At 32.5% G+C, this 17,026-nt stretch overlaps 1 protein-coding gene across 2 annotated transcripts; it reads left to right on the forward strand.

Moving 5' to 3' along the window:
* The first annotated feature begins 6,015 nt into the window (after positions 1-6,015).
* LOC136988326 (probable sodium/potassium-transporting ATPase subunit beta-3) lies at positions 6,016-7,716 on the forward strand. 2 transcript variants are annotated; one of them, XM_067286216.1, is made up of 3 exons: positions 6,016-6,150; positions 6,682-6,742; positions 6,818-7,716. In XM_067286216.1, exon 3 carries the CDS (start codon positions 6,823-6,825, stop codon positions 7,702-7,704), a length of 882 nt encoding a protein of 293 aa, XP_067142317.1. In that variant the 5' UTR covers positions 6,016-6,150; positions 6,682-6,742; positions 6,818-6,822; the 3' UTR covers positions 7,705-7,716. The 2 variants fall into 2 exon arrangements, with proteins under 2 accessions (XP_067142317.1, XP_067142309.1); XM_067286208.1 differs by lacking the exon at positions 6,682-6,742 and having other exon boundaries at positions 6,017-6,150.
* The last annotated feature ends 9,310 nt before the right edge of the window (positions 7,717-17,026 follow it).

Raw genomic sequence — 17,026 nt, forward strand, 5'->3', positions numbered from 1 at the left:
AACCCCCGGCCCGCGGGCCAGCTACGGATGGCGAAAAGTTTCTATCCGGCCCGCGAGATCTTTAATAGATTATTAAATTGGAAAAATAACTAATTAATAGTTATTTTTCCAATTCTTTGTAATTTTCGAAAACGATAAGAGAAATAAATGTAGTAATTAACTTTTTATTTATTTATTTCATATTTGAAGACTAAAAAAATTACGAGTCACAAGAAAGCGTCAATTAACTACTACGGCCCGCGGAAAAAAAACGTAAAATTTATTCTGGCCCACGTTATAAAAAAGGTTGCCCACCGTAGACTAGATTTATAGCTTAACCCAACCGATAGGAATTTACTGGCATGTTTTTATGATAGTTCTGTATAGTTGACAGGAGTTTTAAAAAAAATCCATTAAAATATTTGATACATTTATTCCGCGTTTATTCCGCTCTCCCATCTTATATTACTTACGGATTTCAATGTTAAACCGGTGATATTACGATTTCGTATGTCCCATCTGTAAGGGGATGCAGAAAAAACGTGTACAATTCTAGTACAGTGATAAAAAATTAACTGTTACTTTGGTTGCATCGTTTACAACCAAATTTAATGAATGAGACGTACAATGGTACAAAAAAGCTCTAGAATTTATTTTCCTTAAATTTACGATTTATGTATCGGTTGTCAAAAATTTCTTTCCACTTCTTTCCCGAGACTACAGATATTCGAGTACAAAGTAACCGGTTTCGACTTATTTCTATTTAAGAAGTAGTTAAATAATTAAGCGATTAGGGAATTAGAAACATAAATAAAACCCCGATGAAAGAGCCGAAATTTTACTTAAGCAGAAGCTTAACCGAACCAATCTCTTGCCGAGTACAGTTGGGTCTGATCTCTTCGTAATATTAGATGTAATAAAGACAGAAATTTCTCCAGTTCAATGAGAGTGACCGAAAAGTTGTAAATTTTGGAAATTTCCGTGAACACTCGGTCCTAAAACGAATTAGTTAGAAAACGAACGACGGACAATCTGTTAAGTTTAACGTATTTAGATTTTTACAGCTATGGTGAGAAACGTTTAAAATCTACAACAACCCCGTCGCGTCCTTTGATATATATTGAATACTAGTGACGCGACAAAAGAGGCATTTGACATTGACCGGTATCGGCACCCTCGGGATTTGGCACGGACACACCTACCTGGACCGTCTCTGATTCCATTCATTAGCCACTCATAGGGAGCTACAGTATTTCACTAAGTGGATTGTTTTAAGATTTAAAAAGTAAAGAATATTTTGTTATTTTTATGTACGTTTCTTCACAAAGTTATATTTAATTATAAGTTTCATTAAAAGTATATTCGTACAATTGAAAAATTTTTTGTACTAGGTATGTGTATTCGTCACACATTTTGTTTTACCAAGTAAGTTTTTCTGATAATTTTAATTTTAGCCCTTATATCGTGGCTAGTGATTCAAAAATTTATTTTAAAAAAGTTTTGGCTCGAGACCGTATAATGAAAAAGAAAACATTATTAAAAGAGAAAGACCGATGCCTAAATTAAATATAAATACGTCGACAAAAAATTTCGACATTTTGACGATAAAATTTATGACGAATGACGATTCTTTCGTAGAAGTGAAGCAATTTGGAAATCAAAGAGGAATAGAATTTAACATTGGTAGACAATATAAAATAAATATTGAAAATTATAACGAGATAATTACGATTAATAGATATATGTAAATTAATAGATGTTATATGTTTTTTCTCAAAGCGAGAATTGGCATTTAGAGGGCGTAGGGAATTTATTGAATCTAATAACGGAGGTAATTATATTGAACTTTTTTATTTATTAAGTACGTCGTATAATCTATTAAAAATACATTTAAAGAAGTATACGGTTTTTACTGGCTTATCGAACAAACGAATACGAACGGGCCCTGACGAGCGGCCGGATGGCCGAGCGGTCAAGGTTAACAGCCTGCCGCCCTGGGGGACCCGGTATCGAATCCGGACGGGTCGAAAAATCCCCAGGAATTTTTCGGGGGGTGGTTCTTCCGGATATGTCGGTCCCCGTCCCTTACCACCCGGTCGCCCCATTGTGGGCCTGGCCGAACCCATAATGGGCTTGCTATAAGAGGCCCTCTTAGTGCCCACTGGGTGAAAAGAGTTACAAAAAAAAAAAAAAAAAAACGGGCCCTGACGCGCAATTAATTGCTTGCCCCTGAAAGTCGGCTTCTTACAGAAACACAACTTCCCTATCATCAAATGTCACGGCACGCCACTGGAGAATACAACACTATTCATTAAAAATTCCTCCACCATCTGACGAATGTTTAAAATTAGGCATGGAAACAATATATTACAATAATAAATCAAATCAATAGATACGAGGCAAGGCTGTACATCAACGTCGCCGTAGTAGTACTCGTCGGTGTCACTTTCATAAAAGTTGTTTACTTGATTTAGTATACACTAAATTATTAAAATAATCAGAATATTTGCATCAAATACTTTAGGTTAGGTTTATAATAAAGGCAAATTATTATTATTATTTTGTTTTGTTGTTAATTTTGGAAAGTGTTGGGTGAAAAGCCCTTTTTGACTTATGAAAAATTAATTGAAAATGTTTCGTTTTTTGCGAAATTTAATATTTTTCACACGCTTGATTATCTCTTGTTACTTACCAGTGGTAGAGTGAATACATTCACTAAACACCGAGAGGGGTTGGTCGTGGGTTCGCACCTCTGGCCACGTGAAGTTTTCCGGGTTTTCTTCAAGTTTAAACCACGTCAATAGGGTCGGTTTTTCATAGAAAGTCCTCCCGAGGAATCTCCCTCGTCAGATCGCCCGCGTGTCGCGTTGACGTAACTTAATAAAAATTATAAAAAATTAATTCTTCATTTAAATATAGATTAAATTGATAAAAGTTTAACTTATTGTACGGAAAATATTGTTTGGTTTCAAAGCTTTCTCGCTAATACAAAATGAAAAATTATTTTATTCGATGTTTCTATTCGCCCGTACACGTTTACGTCAATTTGATGTCATCTCATTATTTTTACATGGAGAAAATCTAAAAATGACGTCAAATTGACGTAAGGGTAAGGTTATCAACCGCATCGTTTAATTGAAAATTTGATGATCCGAGGAAACTTTACTTGCAATTAATTTCCTACGAGAATAAAATTATACATTTAATGCAAATAATATATTATATATATATATATATATATATATATAGTAGAGAGAGAGAGAGAGAGAGTAAAGTCTATGTATGAGCCAGGGTCGGATTTAGGGGGATGAGCAGCTGTACCACCTCTCGCTATTGATGGGCTCTGTTAAAATATATTGATATGATAAACACAAATTACGTATAAATTTATTATATAAAGTTTTATATACGGTTGTGAATGGGAGAAATACAGTTGTTTATTGTTCGTTATTATTATTTTGTATTCCTTATTTGTGATTTAATTTATGCATACAAATGAATGATTTTTTCTTCTATGTTTTCTCTATAACAACAACTGTAAACCTACTTTTCATCCCTTTCTGTATATAATATATTTAATAAATTAAAAATATATAACATTAACAATTATTTAATACTTCAGTATCTACATTAAAAATTACTTATATGAGGTATCTTTTACAGATGTTTGTCTTGTTCCTATACCTCAAATAATTATTCTGTATCGAAGTTTGTGTTTTAGTAATAATAAACCGTTCTATTATATAATTTATTTATATATTTCAACTTTCAGTCCTATAGACAAACTACTATAACGTAAGACTTTTTATAATCTAAGAAATTCTTGCTTCAATTAGAACAAAAGAGGTCAAAGAAGAGAGAAAAAACAACGATTTTTATCCATTAGTCCTCTCGAGTTTTTGTTTTACACTATCCAATTTTCTCTGAATTACAGCTTTAAAAAATCCTTACGTTTTATAAAATACTTTTAAACCACATTGTTTGACTCTTTAAAAATTATTTTTTTTATCTTAAAATCTTTAAAAAAATTTCCATTTAAATTATAAATGTTTACAGCTTCCTTTGAAAATACTAATGATTATTTTGTGGACTTATCACTTAGCTCTTCATGGCTCCTTTGTTCTCCCCAATTCTTTTATTCAATCTTCCCCGAAAATATTCGTCTCCAATTTCCAAACTTGTGTTATTTTTTTACACCTTACTTAAAATCTCAGCATTATTTTTATCTATAAAACAATCATATTGCACACAATCATGAAAACTGAAGTTGATCGCTTACTCTACGTCAGTGGCGTAGCGAACATAACTGGCGCCCGACACTTTATTGGCGCCCCTCTCCCTCTCCAGAAACACATATAGTTTGTCTTGGAGATCATTTGGGCGCCCCCCCTGCGAGTGGCGCCCGGTGCATGATACACCCCCTCGCTACGCCACTGCTCTACGTATGAGATATGCTCCTTGACTAACTTCCATAGTTTCACTGACGTAATATTGTTTATGCATGTGTAGGGTTTATATATTTAACTCTTGTTACATTCATACGTCACCTTACCGTTACTTAACAACTGCTTTTGTAACTTATCTATTATACTGGAACAACTTCCACGTTAAAACTCTTAAATATTTTTTTCAATTTATCATACATATCATTTACGTACGGAAACTAAATATATTTATTTATTCTCTTCACTTTATTTCCATTGTCGTCCGTCTGTTTGTCCGTCTTTCGTTAATTCCGAGAACGGAGTTAGATAGATGACCGGCACGACTCGATTGTTATCAGGAGAAGTATGTTGTACGGGGGCAAGACAACACCATAGAAAGATTAGGAGCCGGAGACCCCGATTAACTATATACGAAGTCACGCGAATTTCCGGTCCAGACCGGAAGTACTGTACCTCTAAGCTTTTCATATCTGGTCTCGATTTTTATGTATCTAACTCCGTTCTCAAGATTAACAGACAGACATTACGGTGTCTATTTTTGATACTCAAGCTTGATTTACATAGGCTATAAGTTAAATAATTTCATCTTAAATAAATAAAGTACGATATTTTAAAATTTATTATTATTTTGTAAGATGGAAAGGCCACTTAGGCCCTATACTGTACCGGTTACGGCGAGAGTTGCCAGACATCTTTTACCAGTAACGTACCGGGTTTAGCAGTGGTAATGGAGAAATTTTCATATAAATATAGACTCATTCTTATCACACCGTAGAAAAACTATAATTTACCGTTAAATATTTAAAATTCTGGTGTAGAGTGAATGTTGAAGAGTGGGAAATTCTGGCGATAAATGTTTAGATTAAGGCAAAGTCTATGAACCCCTCTAAAGATTTCTGGATCCGCTATTGATTGCCACTGTTGATACTCATTAAATTGACATAATAAACACATAAAAATTTGTCTAGAAATGTAAAAACCTATCTAAAACGGAAGAATTCTTGGTAAAGAATCGATTTTCTGCGTTAAAAGGAACCTGTTCTAACCGGAAAAAAAATATTCGGTGCCGCGCTAACCGGCTTAAACAGGTTTTACTGTATATAATGACGTATTTGACGAGCCGCAGAAGAAATAAAAGGGAAATGAATGTAATTATCTTAATATAAAATGTAATAAACGTTCGCCAACGTTAGGGAAATTCATGTACGAAGGTAGATCGATTGTATTCCTTGCATCGAAGTTCAAGTAACCCCAGGTAACGATATAAAGTTGATCTCCCCAGGTATCAACCGCTGTTACCATAGCAACCGCGATTGGAATTATGACGTTGATACAATATAAGATTATTTATATATAAATAAATAAATAAATAAAAATAAAAGAGGAACAAAAACAAACACATAAAACATTTCCCTGTACTTATATGACTCATTAAATAATACAAAATTAATCCGGTAGATGTCAGGATTTTGTAATACGTAATTTTTTTCCATTAATTTGCTTCGTTAATAAATACGATTTAATTTACAGTTTGAATTAAAGGCCACACCTCTCGTACATTAATTATATTCCGCGAGGAATCACGTGGATCGATTTTCGGAACGGTGACGTAGGCGGTCATGTGACCGTACTGGTGAAAGCTAGTGTGTGCCGAGAGCGTAGAATGGATCATTGTTATCGTTGTCTGTATCGAAGAAATGTCTTAATAGATTTTATAATGTCACGGGTAAGGCTGTTTATATATTTATTTAAATATATTTTATTAAAAAATCATTTTTAAAAAAAGAGTCAACGTTTCTGATTCGTTATCTCCGTGTGACGTCATTTCGCTTATGAAATTAATGATTCGTTGTTTAAATAGTCGACACTTTTTCAAATTTCGTTCGACATTTTTCAATTATTATATTATTTTTATCGTGTTTTAATTTAATTTATTTAATTTTTAAATATGCCAAAGTGTATTTTACATTTTTAAATATTTAACTTAAACTTAATCAAATTTCAAAATATTTTATATTGATTTTTTGGATAATTCGGCTAAACGAAAAGAAATTCCATTTATTTTTTTATTTTTTATTTAAATAAAAAAAATTAATTAATTCCTGAAATATTCTTAATTATAATTTTAAAAAAATTACATTTGGTTAATTGTAATAATTGAATTTTCATTTAATAGATTTATTTATATTAATGAAACCACTTTTTGATATCATTTATGTAATAATCAATATATACGTAATTTATTTGTCCATTAAAGACGTATTAATCCCAACCGAAGGGTTAAATCGTCCATTAATCTTTGACATTTTGTTAGAATGGTAAACACTTTTAAAAGATTAAATTTAATAAGCCATAATGTAAAATATCTTAATTATTGTGTATTGTCTTTATAGACAAAATGACCGGGGAAGAACTTCAATTAAAAACTGTATCGAGCGAGACCTCGCCCAATCTTGGTTCGCCTGATGATATCATGTGGACTTTAATATCCACCAGCGAACTAAAGACGAACCAGATGTCAACATGGATACCAGCCAAACGTATAATGACATTCATGGGCATGGTATCCGCCCTGTGTACCATTATTGTAATAGCAATCGTCATAGTGGCGGCACTCTTCTTGCAGCAATCCTCTAAGCCGACATCCGGCATTGTTTACATCATACCAATACCCGAAAAACTTCATAACAAACCTCAAACTGTTATCATAAGAAGGAAAAACGTGCAAAGTTTGAAGAAACAGATAGCCGAAATGGCCATAGCCTTAAAGACGTATTATGATAAACAGAACACTTCAGAAGTGAGATCGTGCAATTTTGCAATGGCTCCAACCCACGATGGTTTGTGCCGCTTCCCACTGGAGTTAATTAACAAGAATTGCACTATTAATAATTTATTCGGATACGATACTGGAAATCCTTGTGTTGCCTTAATTTTTCACGTGCAACCCAAATGGCAACCGATATCTTACGATCTAGAAGTGCCAGACACCAGTCTAGACGGTGATTACGATCCCATGTTGGTGTATCTTACATGTAATACTGATTTTAATTATGGGATGAAGATGGATTATTCACCTTTTCATGGTTTTCCACGTCACTTTTTCCCACCTTCTGCTCGCGATTCCTACTTACCACCGTTAGTTATGGTCCAGTTTATTGGGGTCCCCATAAATGTCGAAATGGATATTAAATGTCGTTTGTGGGCCAAAAATATCGATCGCGTAAGTCATCAATATCCTGTATTTGTCGAAACGGCTTTTAACTTATTAATAAAATAATAATTATTATTATTTTCGTGATTATTTTAAATAATAGTTTAAAATTCACTAATTCTCCATATATAAATATATGCACGGTTGTAACGAATGAGAAAAAAATGGTTCTGAAAAATGTTTTCACAATTCTTAAATAAATAATTAAATGAATAGTAAATTTATAATACTTTTTATTATAAAATTCTACTAAATTTAGCCTAAATTGTTACCTTTATTAAAGGCTTTTACAGAAATAACTATGATCAATGAGCAATTACCACAAGCGTAAATCCAGGATGCCTCTTAAATCTGAATCCATAAGAAAAATAATTCCTGTATTTTAGTTTTAAACTTAAGTAAACATCTTTTAACTTTTTTAAAATGAAATCCGAGAGTTATAGCCCAAGAGCTGAAGTAAGAACTGATGAAATAAGGTAACTCGATGCTTGGGAGAACTGCAAAAGGGGGATGCCTCCGAGAAGGATTTTATAAGAAACTGGCTCATAATTGCACGAGTAGGAAATTTCGAAACCTCCAGGCGTGGGTTCGCACCCGATTAACAGGCACGAACTCCCGACTAACAAGGTTTTATCCACTCGGCTTCGGGATATTTAAGAGGGAAACACGTATATTCAAATACGTGTTGTCCTCTTAAACATTCGTAGATGAATAATACGATGGAATTATATGTTTAATGGCTATGGTTTTACAAATTTAATAAAGTGACAGTAAAATATTTATCATTTATTTCTCTGTAGATCCAGGCATCTTATATAAAGCACACATTAAATAAAGATAACAAGACCTAAATTTAGATCAAGATTTCTGGATGTTTATCTTGATCTTCGTCTACGTTAAGAACTTTGTTTGTTGGATTAATATATAATTTACATGCATTATTTATAAGTTATAATTCCTTGCTCGTCTTCTATATTTGCATTATATTAATTTTTAATTCAAATATTTTTATTGAAATTGAAAAAAAACAATATTAAGTTAGCGATTATAAATTTTATATTTCTGAGTAATCTATATTTAATAACTGGACGTGAGCCAAATTAAAATGTAATTATATTCCGTTCTCTCTTGTTACATTTGCTTAAATTTTAAACATATTTAATTAAACTACAAGTTAATGTGCAATTCAGTTTAGGCAACATAATTTTAGCCTGACTTTTATGGGCATAGAAAGTGCAGCTCTGTGAATATTAACGAATTTATGTTTATTATTTTCTCTACTTACCCTTCACAGATTAAATTTTCTAGATTAAAATTACAGGACATTATTTTCTATCTTTATAATATAATAGCTGCGTGTGCCTGGAGTTGCTCGGGTTTTTTAAGGAAGTAGACGTGGGCAAAAAATGGCAATTGCCTGGGGCCTTTACCGATAAGGACCCCAAACTAATCTTTTATAAGAAAATATTTCCCTAAAGGAAAATGTCTCGGGTCAACACTGTATGTGGAGCCTTCTAATTCAAATTTGCCTGGGCTCCCACGAAGTTATAATGCACCGCTGGAAGCGGAGGATTGGTGAAGTTGGATTGGGAGAGGATGATAAAAAACAGTAACTAAAATTTACGTTTATTGACCCGAGTGTTTACAATAATAAAACTGCAGAACACTAAAACTGCTCGGGCTTCAGTGAAGTGGGAGTGGGACCACAGTATTTTTATAGAGTTCTATACGTTTAACGTATAGAACCCTTTATCTAACATGCGTACAGATGAACCCTTTAGACTATTAAAGCGGAAACTTATTTTAAAATTTTATATACCGGTAATTTAATTGTTAATTTGCTTTAAAATTTACGTGATATTGTCTAGAAAATGTTATGGATGAAATTTTAATCTCGCGGACAAATTAACTTATATGATATTGCATTTAGACTAATTAATTGTATACTTAATACACCAAAAACTCAATATTTTGATTATTTTAATGTTTTATTTTTTAAATTTCCTTCTATTGATTCAGAAATTAATATTATTTTCCTTTTTATATTGGTTTAACTGACGTGTCGACATTTAATGGACAGTGTTAGATCGATGAGATTGACTTGTTTGACTGATAATATCTAATAAAAATAGAACTTTATTTAAACAGGGCGGAAGAAGGGAAAAAAACACAAATATTTTCCTTAAATATCAAATTTTAATTTCAATTAATAAATTTTAAATCGAAATTATTATAAGAAATGCTGAAGACACACGAACTTTACCCTATTCTGCGTGCTGCTGAAGTGAAAATACGTTGAATGTAATTAATTAAATTTTATAATTAAAAATTTTTAAAACTCTGTACAGATTACAATTCAGCTTAATTAAATGGAAAAAAAATTAATTAAATATGTATAAAATAATTAGCCATTCTCCAATTTCTTAATTAAAGATAATACAAATTTACCGTTTGCAAGTATTAAATAATATAAACGAACCTATAATTATTTATTTGCTAAATAATATTCGAAATGAAATGCATTATATAATGATCTTTGTGCGAATGTTTATTAATAAAATAATAATAATTAATAGTGTTTTCGTCAAACCACTGAACAACGGCCACTGACGGAAACATAAAAGAATGTCCGTTGTATGAAGGTTATTTTTGTAATGGCCACCGTTTACAGGTTACCGTTATTGGAGGTTCGGCTATATACGATTCGAGAACTTTCAATAACGGTCAACTCTAAACTGCGGCCACTTTTAGAGAACGTTGAATAAAAATTCGTACAGAAAATAACCTCCAAACAACGGCCATTTTATGTTTTCATCAGTAGCCAAGCCATTGTTAAAAGGTTGACTGTATATATTTATTTATTTACTTAAGAAGTTAAGCATCTTCCATGTGAATAATAGAAATGTTTTCATGAAAACACTTCTATTATTAATTATTATTGTAATGAATTAATGATTTAACGACAGTTTATGATTAAATATTCCGATTTTGCACGTTTTCGCTTGAATAAAATAAACTACGAATCATTACTATAAATAATTAGTCTCCAGTTTATATATGGAGTATATTGAATCCTTTTATAATTTTTCATAATTTTATTAATAGATCTGAGCACACTATAGATTTATTATTAATACTTTCCTCTGTTATATAACAGCCGGGAAAGTATGGCAATTGCTCAAAACACGGTCCCCCTCTCAAGAATTTTTGAACTCGGGGGACCTTCAAACGTCGAGAAATGCTAAAACATTTGGGGTTTTTTTCTGTATGTATGGGTGTTAGTGTGTGTATATATGTGAGGCGCACGATTTTTTCATCCAATTTGAAGGTTAATAATTCCCTTGCCTTTTGTCGAAAATTTCCGAAATTTTGTATGAAGGTTTGTTTATTAAGGAGAAATATTTCTAGTAAATTTCAAGAAAATCGCACCATTTTTTCGGGAAATATAATTCCCAACCCTTCAATATCTCCCGAACAATCTGAAGATTTAAAGGTATGGTTGTATGAAAACAGATAAAGAATGCCGATATGGGAGGAGGTTGTTAGTTCTGGGGATTTTCTGGGGCGAGTTTTATCCGTTCTATTTCTGAGTGATCCCTGAAAAGTCTAGCAAAAACGTTACATTACATCTTGTTTGTCATTTTTTAACGTATTTTAAGGGAGCAAAAGGAATTTTTTAGTTAACTTCAACCTTACTTCGAGCTTCTATCTTATCGCATTAAATCACAGAAAAGCACAGAATCGATACATCGATAGAAAAAATCTTTCTTTAAAACGAATCTTTTAAAAGAAAAATATGCTTTTATTTATTCAATTGCGTCAAAATCCACAAAACTGGTCAAAGACGAGAATTTTATTAATATCTCCGCTTCACGAATCACCAAGTATTACTCACATTTTCGAGGAAATCAAGTCATCATTGACGCTATAAACGCTGGATGAGTTTATTACTTTTACACTGTTAAAAATTGCTTCTCTTATTCCGTACGGCAGGATGATCGTTAGAAGCTATTACCGTTGCTATGGCGACAGCCTCTCTCCAGCTTTATAATTCCGAGTAAACACGATTGTAAAAAATTACTATGGGAGTTGCAGATTATTTAATAATAGTAAATGTATTGCTAGATTGAAGGAGAATTATAAATTTATTTAACTAATAAAAAAAAACGGAGCTTGTTTGCTCCGGTCCTCAGGCATGAATTCTCTTATTTAATTGCTTAAAAGTTATTAAAAATGGCAGAAAAATCCGGAAACACGTCGTTAGTATTAAAAATATACAAAAAAGATATGCTGCAGTAACTCTAAAGAAGAAAAAGCCCATCTTTTTTTTAAAGATTTTAATAGCTCATTAATTGAAGCGGCCTCTTTTAACATTTCTCTAATGGAATATTGGTAAAACTTTTTTGAAATTTGATGCCAAAATTATAATATTTATCGTAATTTTCCCAAAATTTTATAAAATAATCTTTTAAATTTCCTCTTATTTTCTTCGAGATATTCAATTGATGCGCGTAAGTAAATTAATAAAGTATTTACATTAGTCTTTTTAATAATTAAAAGGGGTTTATTCCTTATTAATAGTTATCGGCTTTTCAACGTTCGTGAAATAATTAACTCCTGTGCCTTTTGTTAAACATTTCTGAAATTTTCCAGTGTATTAGGTGTATTGATGTTAAATTTTGGTGGTTAAAGGCATAGGAGTGGAGAGAGTGTCACGTGTCGTATCTGGAGTGGGATCGGACTTTACTCCTTATTAGCTTGATTTAATTAAGTTGCCTAGGGGAAATGCCTTCCGGGAAGTTTTTTAAGGGTAACTGGTCCCTATTTGGGCGTTACAGACGTGGAGAAAACCCGGAAAACTCCAAATGGCCAGCCCGTTCTGGTAAGGCACGAACCCACGACCGAGCTTCCAGTGTTCAGGGAACAGAACCGCTTGACCACTGGTGGACCCTCGTTATTAGCATTTACATTGTTTTGTACAATTCATCTCTACCTTGAGAATTAAGCTTTTTGTCATTTTATGTTAATTAATAATATAAAAAGTTTTTAAAATAAAATCTCTTAACAGATGGCGTCACGCACAATTTTAACTTATTTTGCCGGGAAAGTTACATAACTCGTTGCTGGATATTTTTTTAAGATTTTGATACTATAAAATTCCATATTTTTGTATACAATTTCAATGAACTACAGGATGGCCAAACTGTGCCTACCGCTCTGGGGATCCCAGGATCGAATCTGGACGGATCGAAACACTCCGGGAATTTTTCGGGAGTGGTCTATCCAGATATTTCGGGCTCCGTCTCTCACCGTCATTGTGGGTGATTGCCAAACCCATAATGGGTTGCTAAAAAAAGAGGCCCTCTTAGTGCCCATAGTGGTAGAAAGGCTTTTTAAAAAAGTCTGTTTCGATGTAGCTTTATATAATTCAAACTTTATTCATAAAAACAGAATCTTAACTTATGTTAATTGAGCTACGAGAAATGAAGATTTGATTTACATCTGTCTTAACAACGGGTTTCTAAAACCCAATTAGATCATAAAAGCGGGTATTTACTGTATTTAAGTTATTTCTGGTATCGATATTAGCTTATTTGGTTACGGCAACGCGACACGTGGGCGATCTGTCAAGAAGGATGCCTCCCGGAGGTCTTTTTATGGAAACCGGTCCCTACTTAGGTGTTAAAAACCTGAAGAAAACCCGAAAAACTTCAGGTGTCTAACTAGCTGTCGGTACTATCAGCACTCGGTGGTTTTATCTACTGGCCCACTGATGGGTACCGTAAGCATAATCTTAACTCTTTCGAAGCTCGGTTTGCCTGTGACGTCACTACTTCGTTCCTGGAAGCTTCTCCCGTTTCCTTTCCCACTCCGGAAGAATTTTTGCACTGCATAAAAGCACAATAAACACTTTTGCCACGGTATCTTTTACCGTTCCCAATTTTACGATTGGTGTAAACTTTCTATTACACTGTACGAAATGTCCTAATTTATTTATTTTTTTATCTATATCTGTTTATATTACGCACTTAAAACTTTTATTTCCAAGAACATAACCCCAATTTATAACTCTGAACTTATTGCAAATAAAAGGACTCGCTTTACGATGGTTCACGTAACCACTGTTAATCAGTAATCCATTAGATCGTAAAGCGAAATCTGTTGTATCTTTGACAAATGTCTTTTATTTTATTTTTTTTTCTTTCTATTTAAGTATTTTCGTCTCTTTATGGATCATTAAGGAACAAATGCATAATCCTTATAGTTACGTCAGGCCCATGTAGTACGAACCCGCGATGGGTATGATTAAAAAACAGGCCCTCTTAGAGCGTACAGACACTAAAATGGCATTTTTTATGCAGTAAAGTATTTTATATCTGTAATTAATCACGCACTACAGATAGGATGACTTTATCCACTCCGTTACTGGAAGATACTTATTGGGCTGGAATTTGAAAAAATTATAGATCTATAAATTCCCATTGTCGTCTTGTCTGTTTGTCTGTCCTTCCTTAATCTCGAGAATGTAGTTAGATATATGAAAGTCGAGATCAAATATGGAAAGATTAAGAGTAGGAGACCCAGATTATTGCCGCAGTAGTTTAGTGAATTATATTATATTCACTTAATTACTATATATTTTTTAAAATTATATATTTTCTTTTTTTGTAAGAATTATATTTAGTTTATTATTTTCTTCAATCTTTTTGCCAATAGATGGTTCTACGTGTAAAGCCAACAGATTAAATGTAGACAGAAATTAATTGATAAATAGAAATCCAATGGATATTTTGGGGTTGTATTACGAAATTATCCAAGTTAGAGCTGCGTGAACATAACTGCCGAGTTTCGTAGCAATTGGTCGAACGGTCTAGGAGTACATAGAGAACAAACAAACAAACATTCTCATTTATATATATATATAGAAGATAGTAAGAGATGAGAATATGAGATGAATCTATGAAAATAAGAAATACGAGTTCCCATTTCGTTATGATAGACCAGCGGTTCCCAACCTTTTTTGGACCAGGGACCACTTTGATGTCATTGTTGCTAGCAGGTACCATAAGGTTTAAAAAAAATAAACTGTGTCAATCTAAAAATAAACTTTAATCAAAACTTAACATAAGTAATCGTTAAACTCAAGAGTAACATGCTTTAACAGTACTATTATAATAGAAAACATATCATTTTTAGTAAAAATTAAATTCAATTTGTATCAATGTGGGAATAATAACTCAAAATTAATAAAAGTTTTAAATCTTTCGCGGACCATATTTTAGCTCTTGCGGACCACTGGTGGTCCGCGGACCAGTGGTTGGGAACCACTGTGATAGACCAAAAATATATATATATATATACGAATAAAATGAATGAAGCAAATAAAAATTTTATTAAAAATAATTTAATAAAGTATTTTTATTTATTTATTTATTTAATAGGCATACTGGATACACTCCTTGATGCGGGGAGAAATACCATCTCCCAAAATAACAAAACGCTTAAATACAATGAGCGTAACACAAACAAAATTATACAATAATAAATTATATAAATAATATATTTAAATTAAGTTAATTATTACATTTTAATCTTAAACCTTAATTAAAGTTTAGGAGCATCTGTCAATAAAATACAAAATACTAATAAATAAAAATAAGCAAATCGCTTACCTATAAAAAAAAAAAAGAAATACCGGCAACTTAATAACGAAGACACGGCACTGACAGATGCTCCCAAACAACACCAGCAACAAGACTAATAATCAATTTGGCAGATCTCCCTTACCGAATAATTTTATTCATCAATAATCTAGCATGAGTACTCTTATTAATGTATTGCATTCGGAATAAACCGTTAGACGAAAAAGTAACACCCAAGTATTTGTAGTTAGAGACAACTTGAATTGGAGAACCCTTAAACCGTCATTTATTCGCCTTCGCACTCTTACCCCCCTCTTCGAAAAACAACAATCTTAGACTTATTCAAATTCAATTTCAAATCATTTTCGTCTAAATAAATAGCCAAGTTATCGATCAATCTTTGAAGCCCAACCACGGAATCAGATAAAATTACAATACCACCACCGAAAGAGTTAATAATACCGAAGAGATCGTTCAAAAATAAAGTATTTTATGAAAAAATTAACAAGTTGTGACGTCAAAAAATACTTTGTATTTGATATTTATTGTTGAATCTTAAAATTCGAAATATATAAAACAATTCAATTGCCATTTAATATTTCGAAAAGTTTTATACATATAGAATTTTTTTTTACTTTGTTTATTTATAAGATTGTTTCTTATTTCTTTAAAAAAAAATATGACCATTGAACTTATAAATCTAACTAAAATCAATTCAATTTTAAGAGAAACGTTTCCATTCGGATACTTTCGATTTCTCTCTTGAATATCAAGTATCCAACGAACAAAGAATATAGCTGGAAGGAATGAAACGTTACATTGAAACCTCTAGTAATAACAGCAAATTACCAAAGGCAAAATGAAATTACAATTGATTCTCGGGGCAAAAGAGGTTCTCTCTGCAGGTATAAGAATTATTATTATTAAAAATATAATCGATATTATTCTACAGTTATACACAAATGAGTTTTAAATTCAAAGAAGTGATTAATTTATTGATGCATTATTTGTCTCCGAGTTTTGCTCTTCCCCCCCCGGAAAATTTTCCGCCAACGCCTATGGTGGAAGTCCCAGGATTAAATCCTGACGGATCAAAATAGCCTAGAAATTTTGCGGGAGATGGTCCATACGGATACGTCATGCTCTTTTGTGGGCCTGGCCGAACCCATAATAGGGTAATGATTTAGCAAGCCCTTTTGATACCAACAGGACGAAAACAGTTTTAAAAAAAAAGCCAACAGACTCGGACAAAAGATACGAAAGTAGGTTAAGTCTACGTAGCGAGGACCCCACAAAGTTTTGTTTTGTTCTTATACGGAAACGTGACACTTGAGCGATCTGCCGAGGGGTTTTTTTTTTTGTGTGTGTGTTTTAGGCCCTTTTCCATTCTGAGAGTATTAAAAGGCCAGAGAGTGTTATGTATGGAAGAGTGTATTGTTGGTTGGTAAGGTGTCCGAATAGGGGTTCATAATGTGTCCCAAGAAGGGCTCATAAGAAAATCTAGTCCCTTGTGAGGATTCATAAATTTACGTGTATTTTGTTATGTTTTAATTTTTATTTTGCGTGTGTTTATATGTTTGTGTTAAGATGTTTACTTACCGTAAATATAGATATATCTTGCAAGAAGAAAATAAAGATAGACAGGAAAGTTTGCAAGAACTAACCAACCAGACCTAACTTGTTATTCTGAGTTACCCAAGGACACCGTGGCAAAGAAGTCAGTAGTGGGCAATCCAATGATAAGA

Source organism: Centruroides vittatus, unplaced genomic scaffold (assembly GCF_030686945.1).
Source record: "Centruroides vittatus isolate TY-2023 unplaced genomic scaffold, ASM3068694v2 contig_1246, whole genome shotgun sequence".
NCBI classification, from domain to species: Eukaryota; Metazoa; Arthropoda; class Arachnida; order Scorpiones; family Buthidae; genus Centruroides; species Centruroides vittatus.

Coding starts and splice junctions, on each gene's coding strand:
- LOC136988326 (XM_067286216.1), top strand. CDS start 6,823: ATGACCGGGGAAGAACTTCAATTAAAAACTGTATCGAGCGAGACCTCG.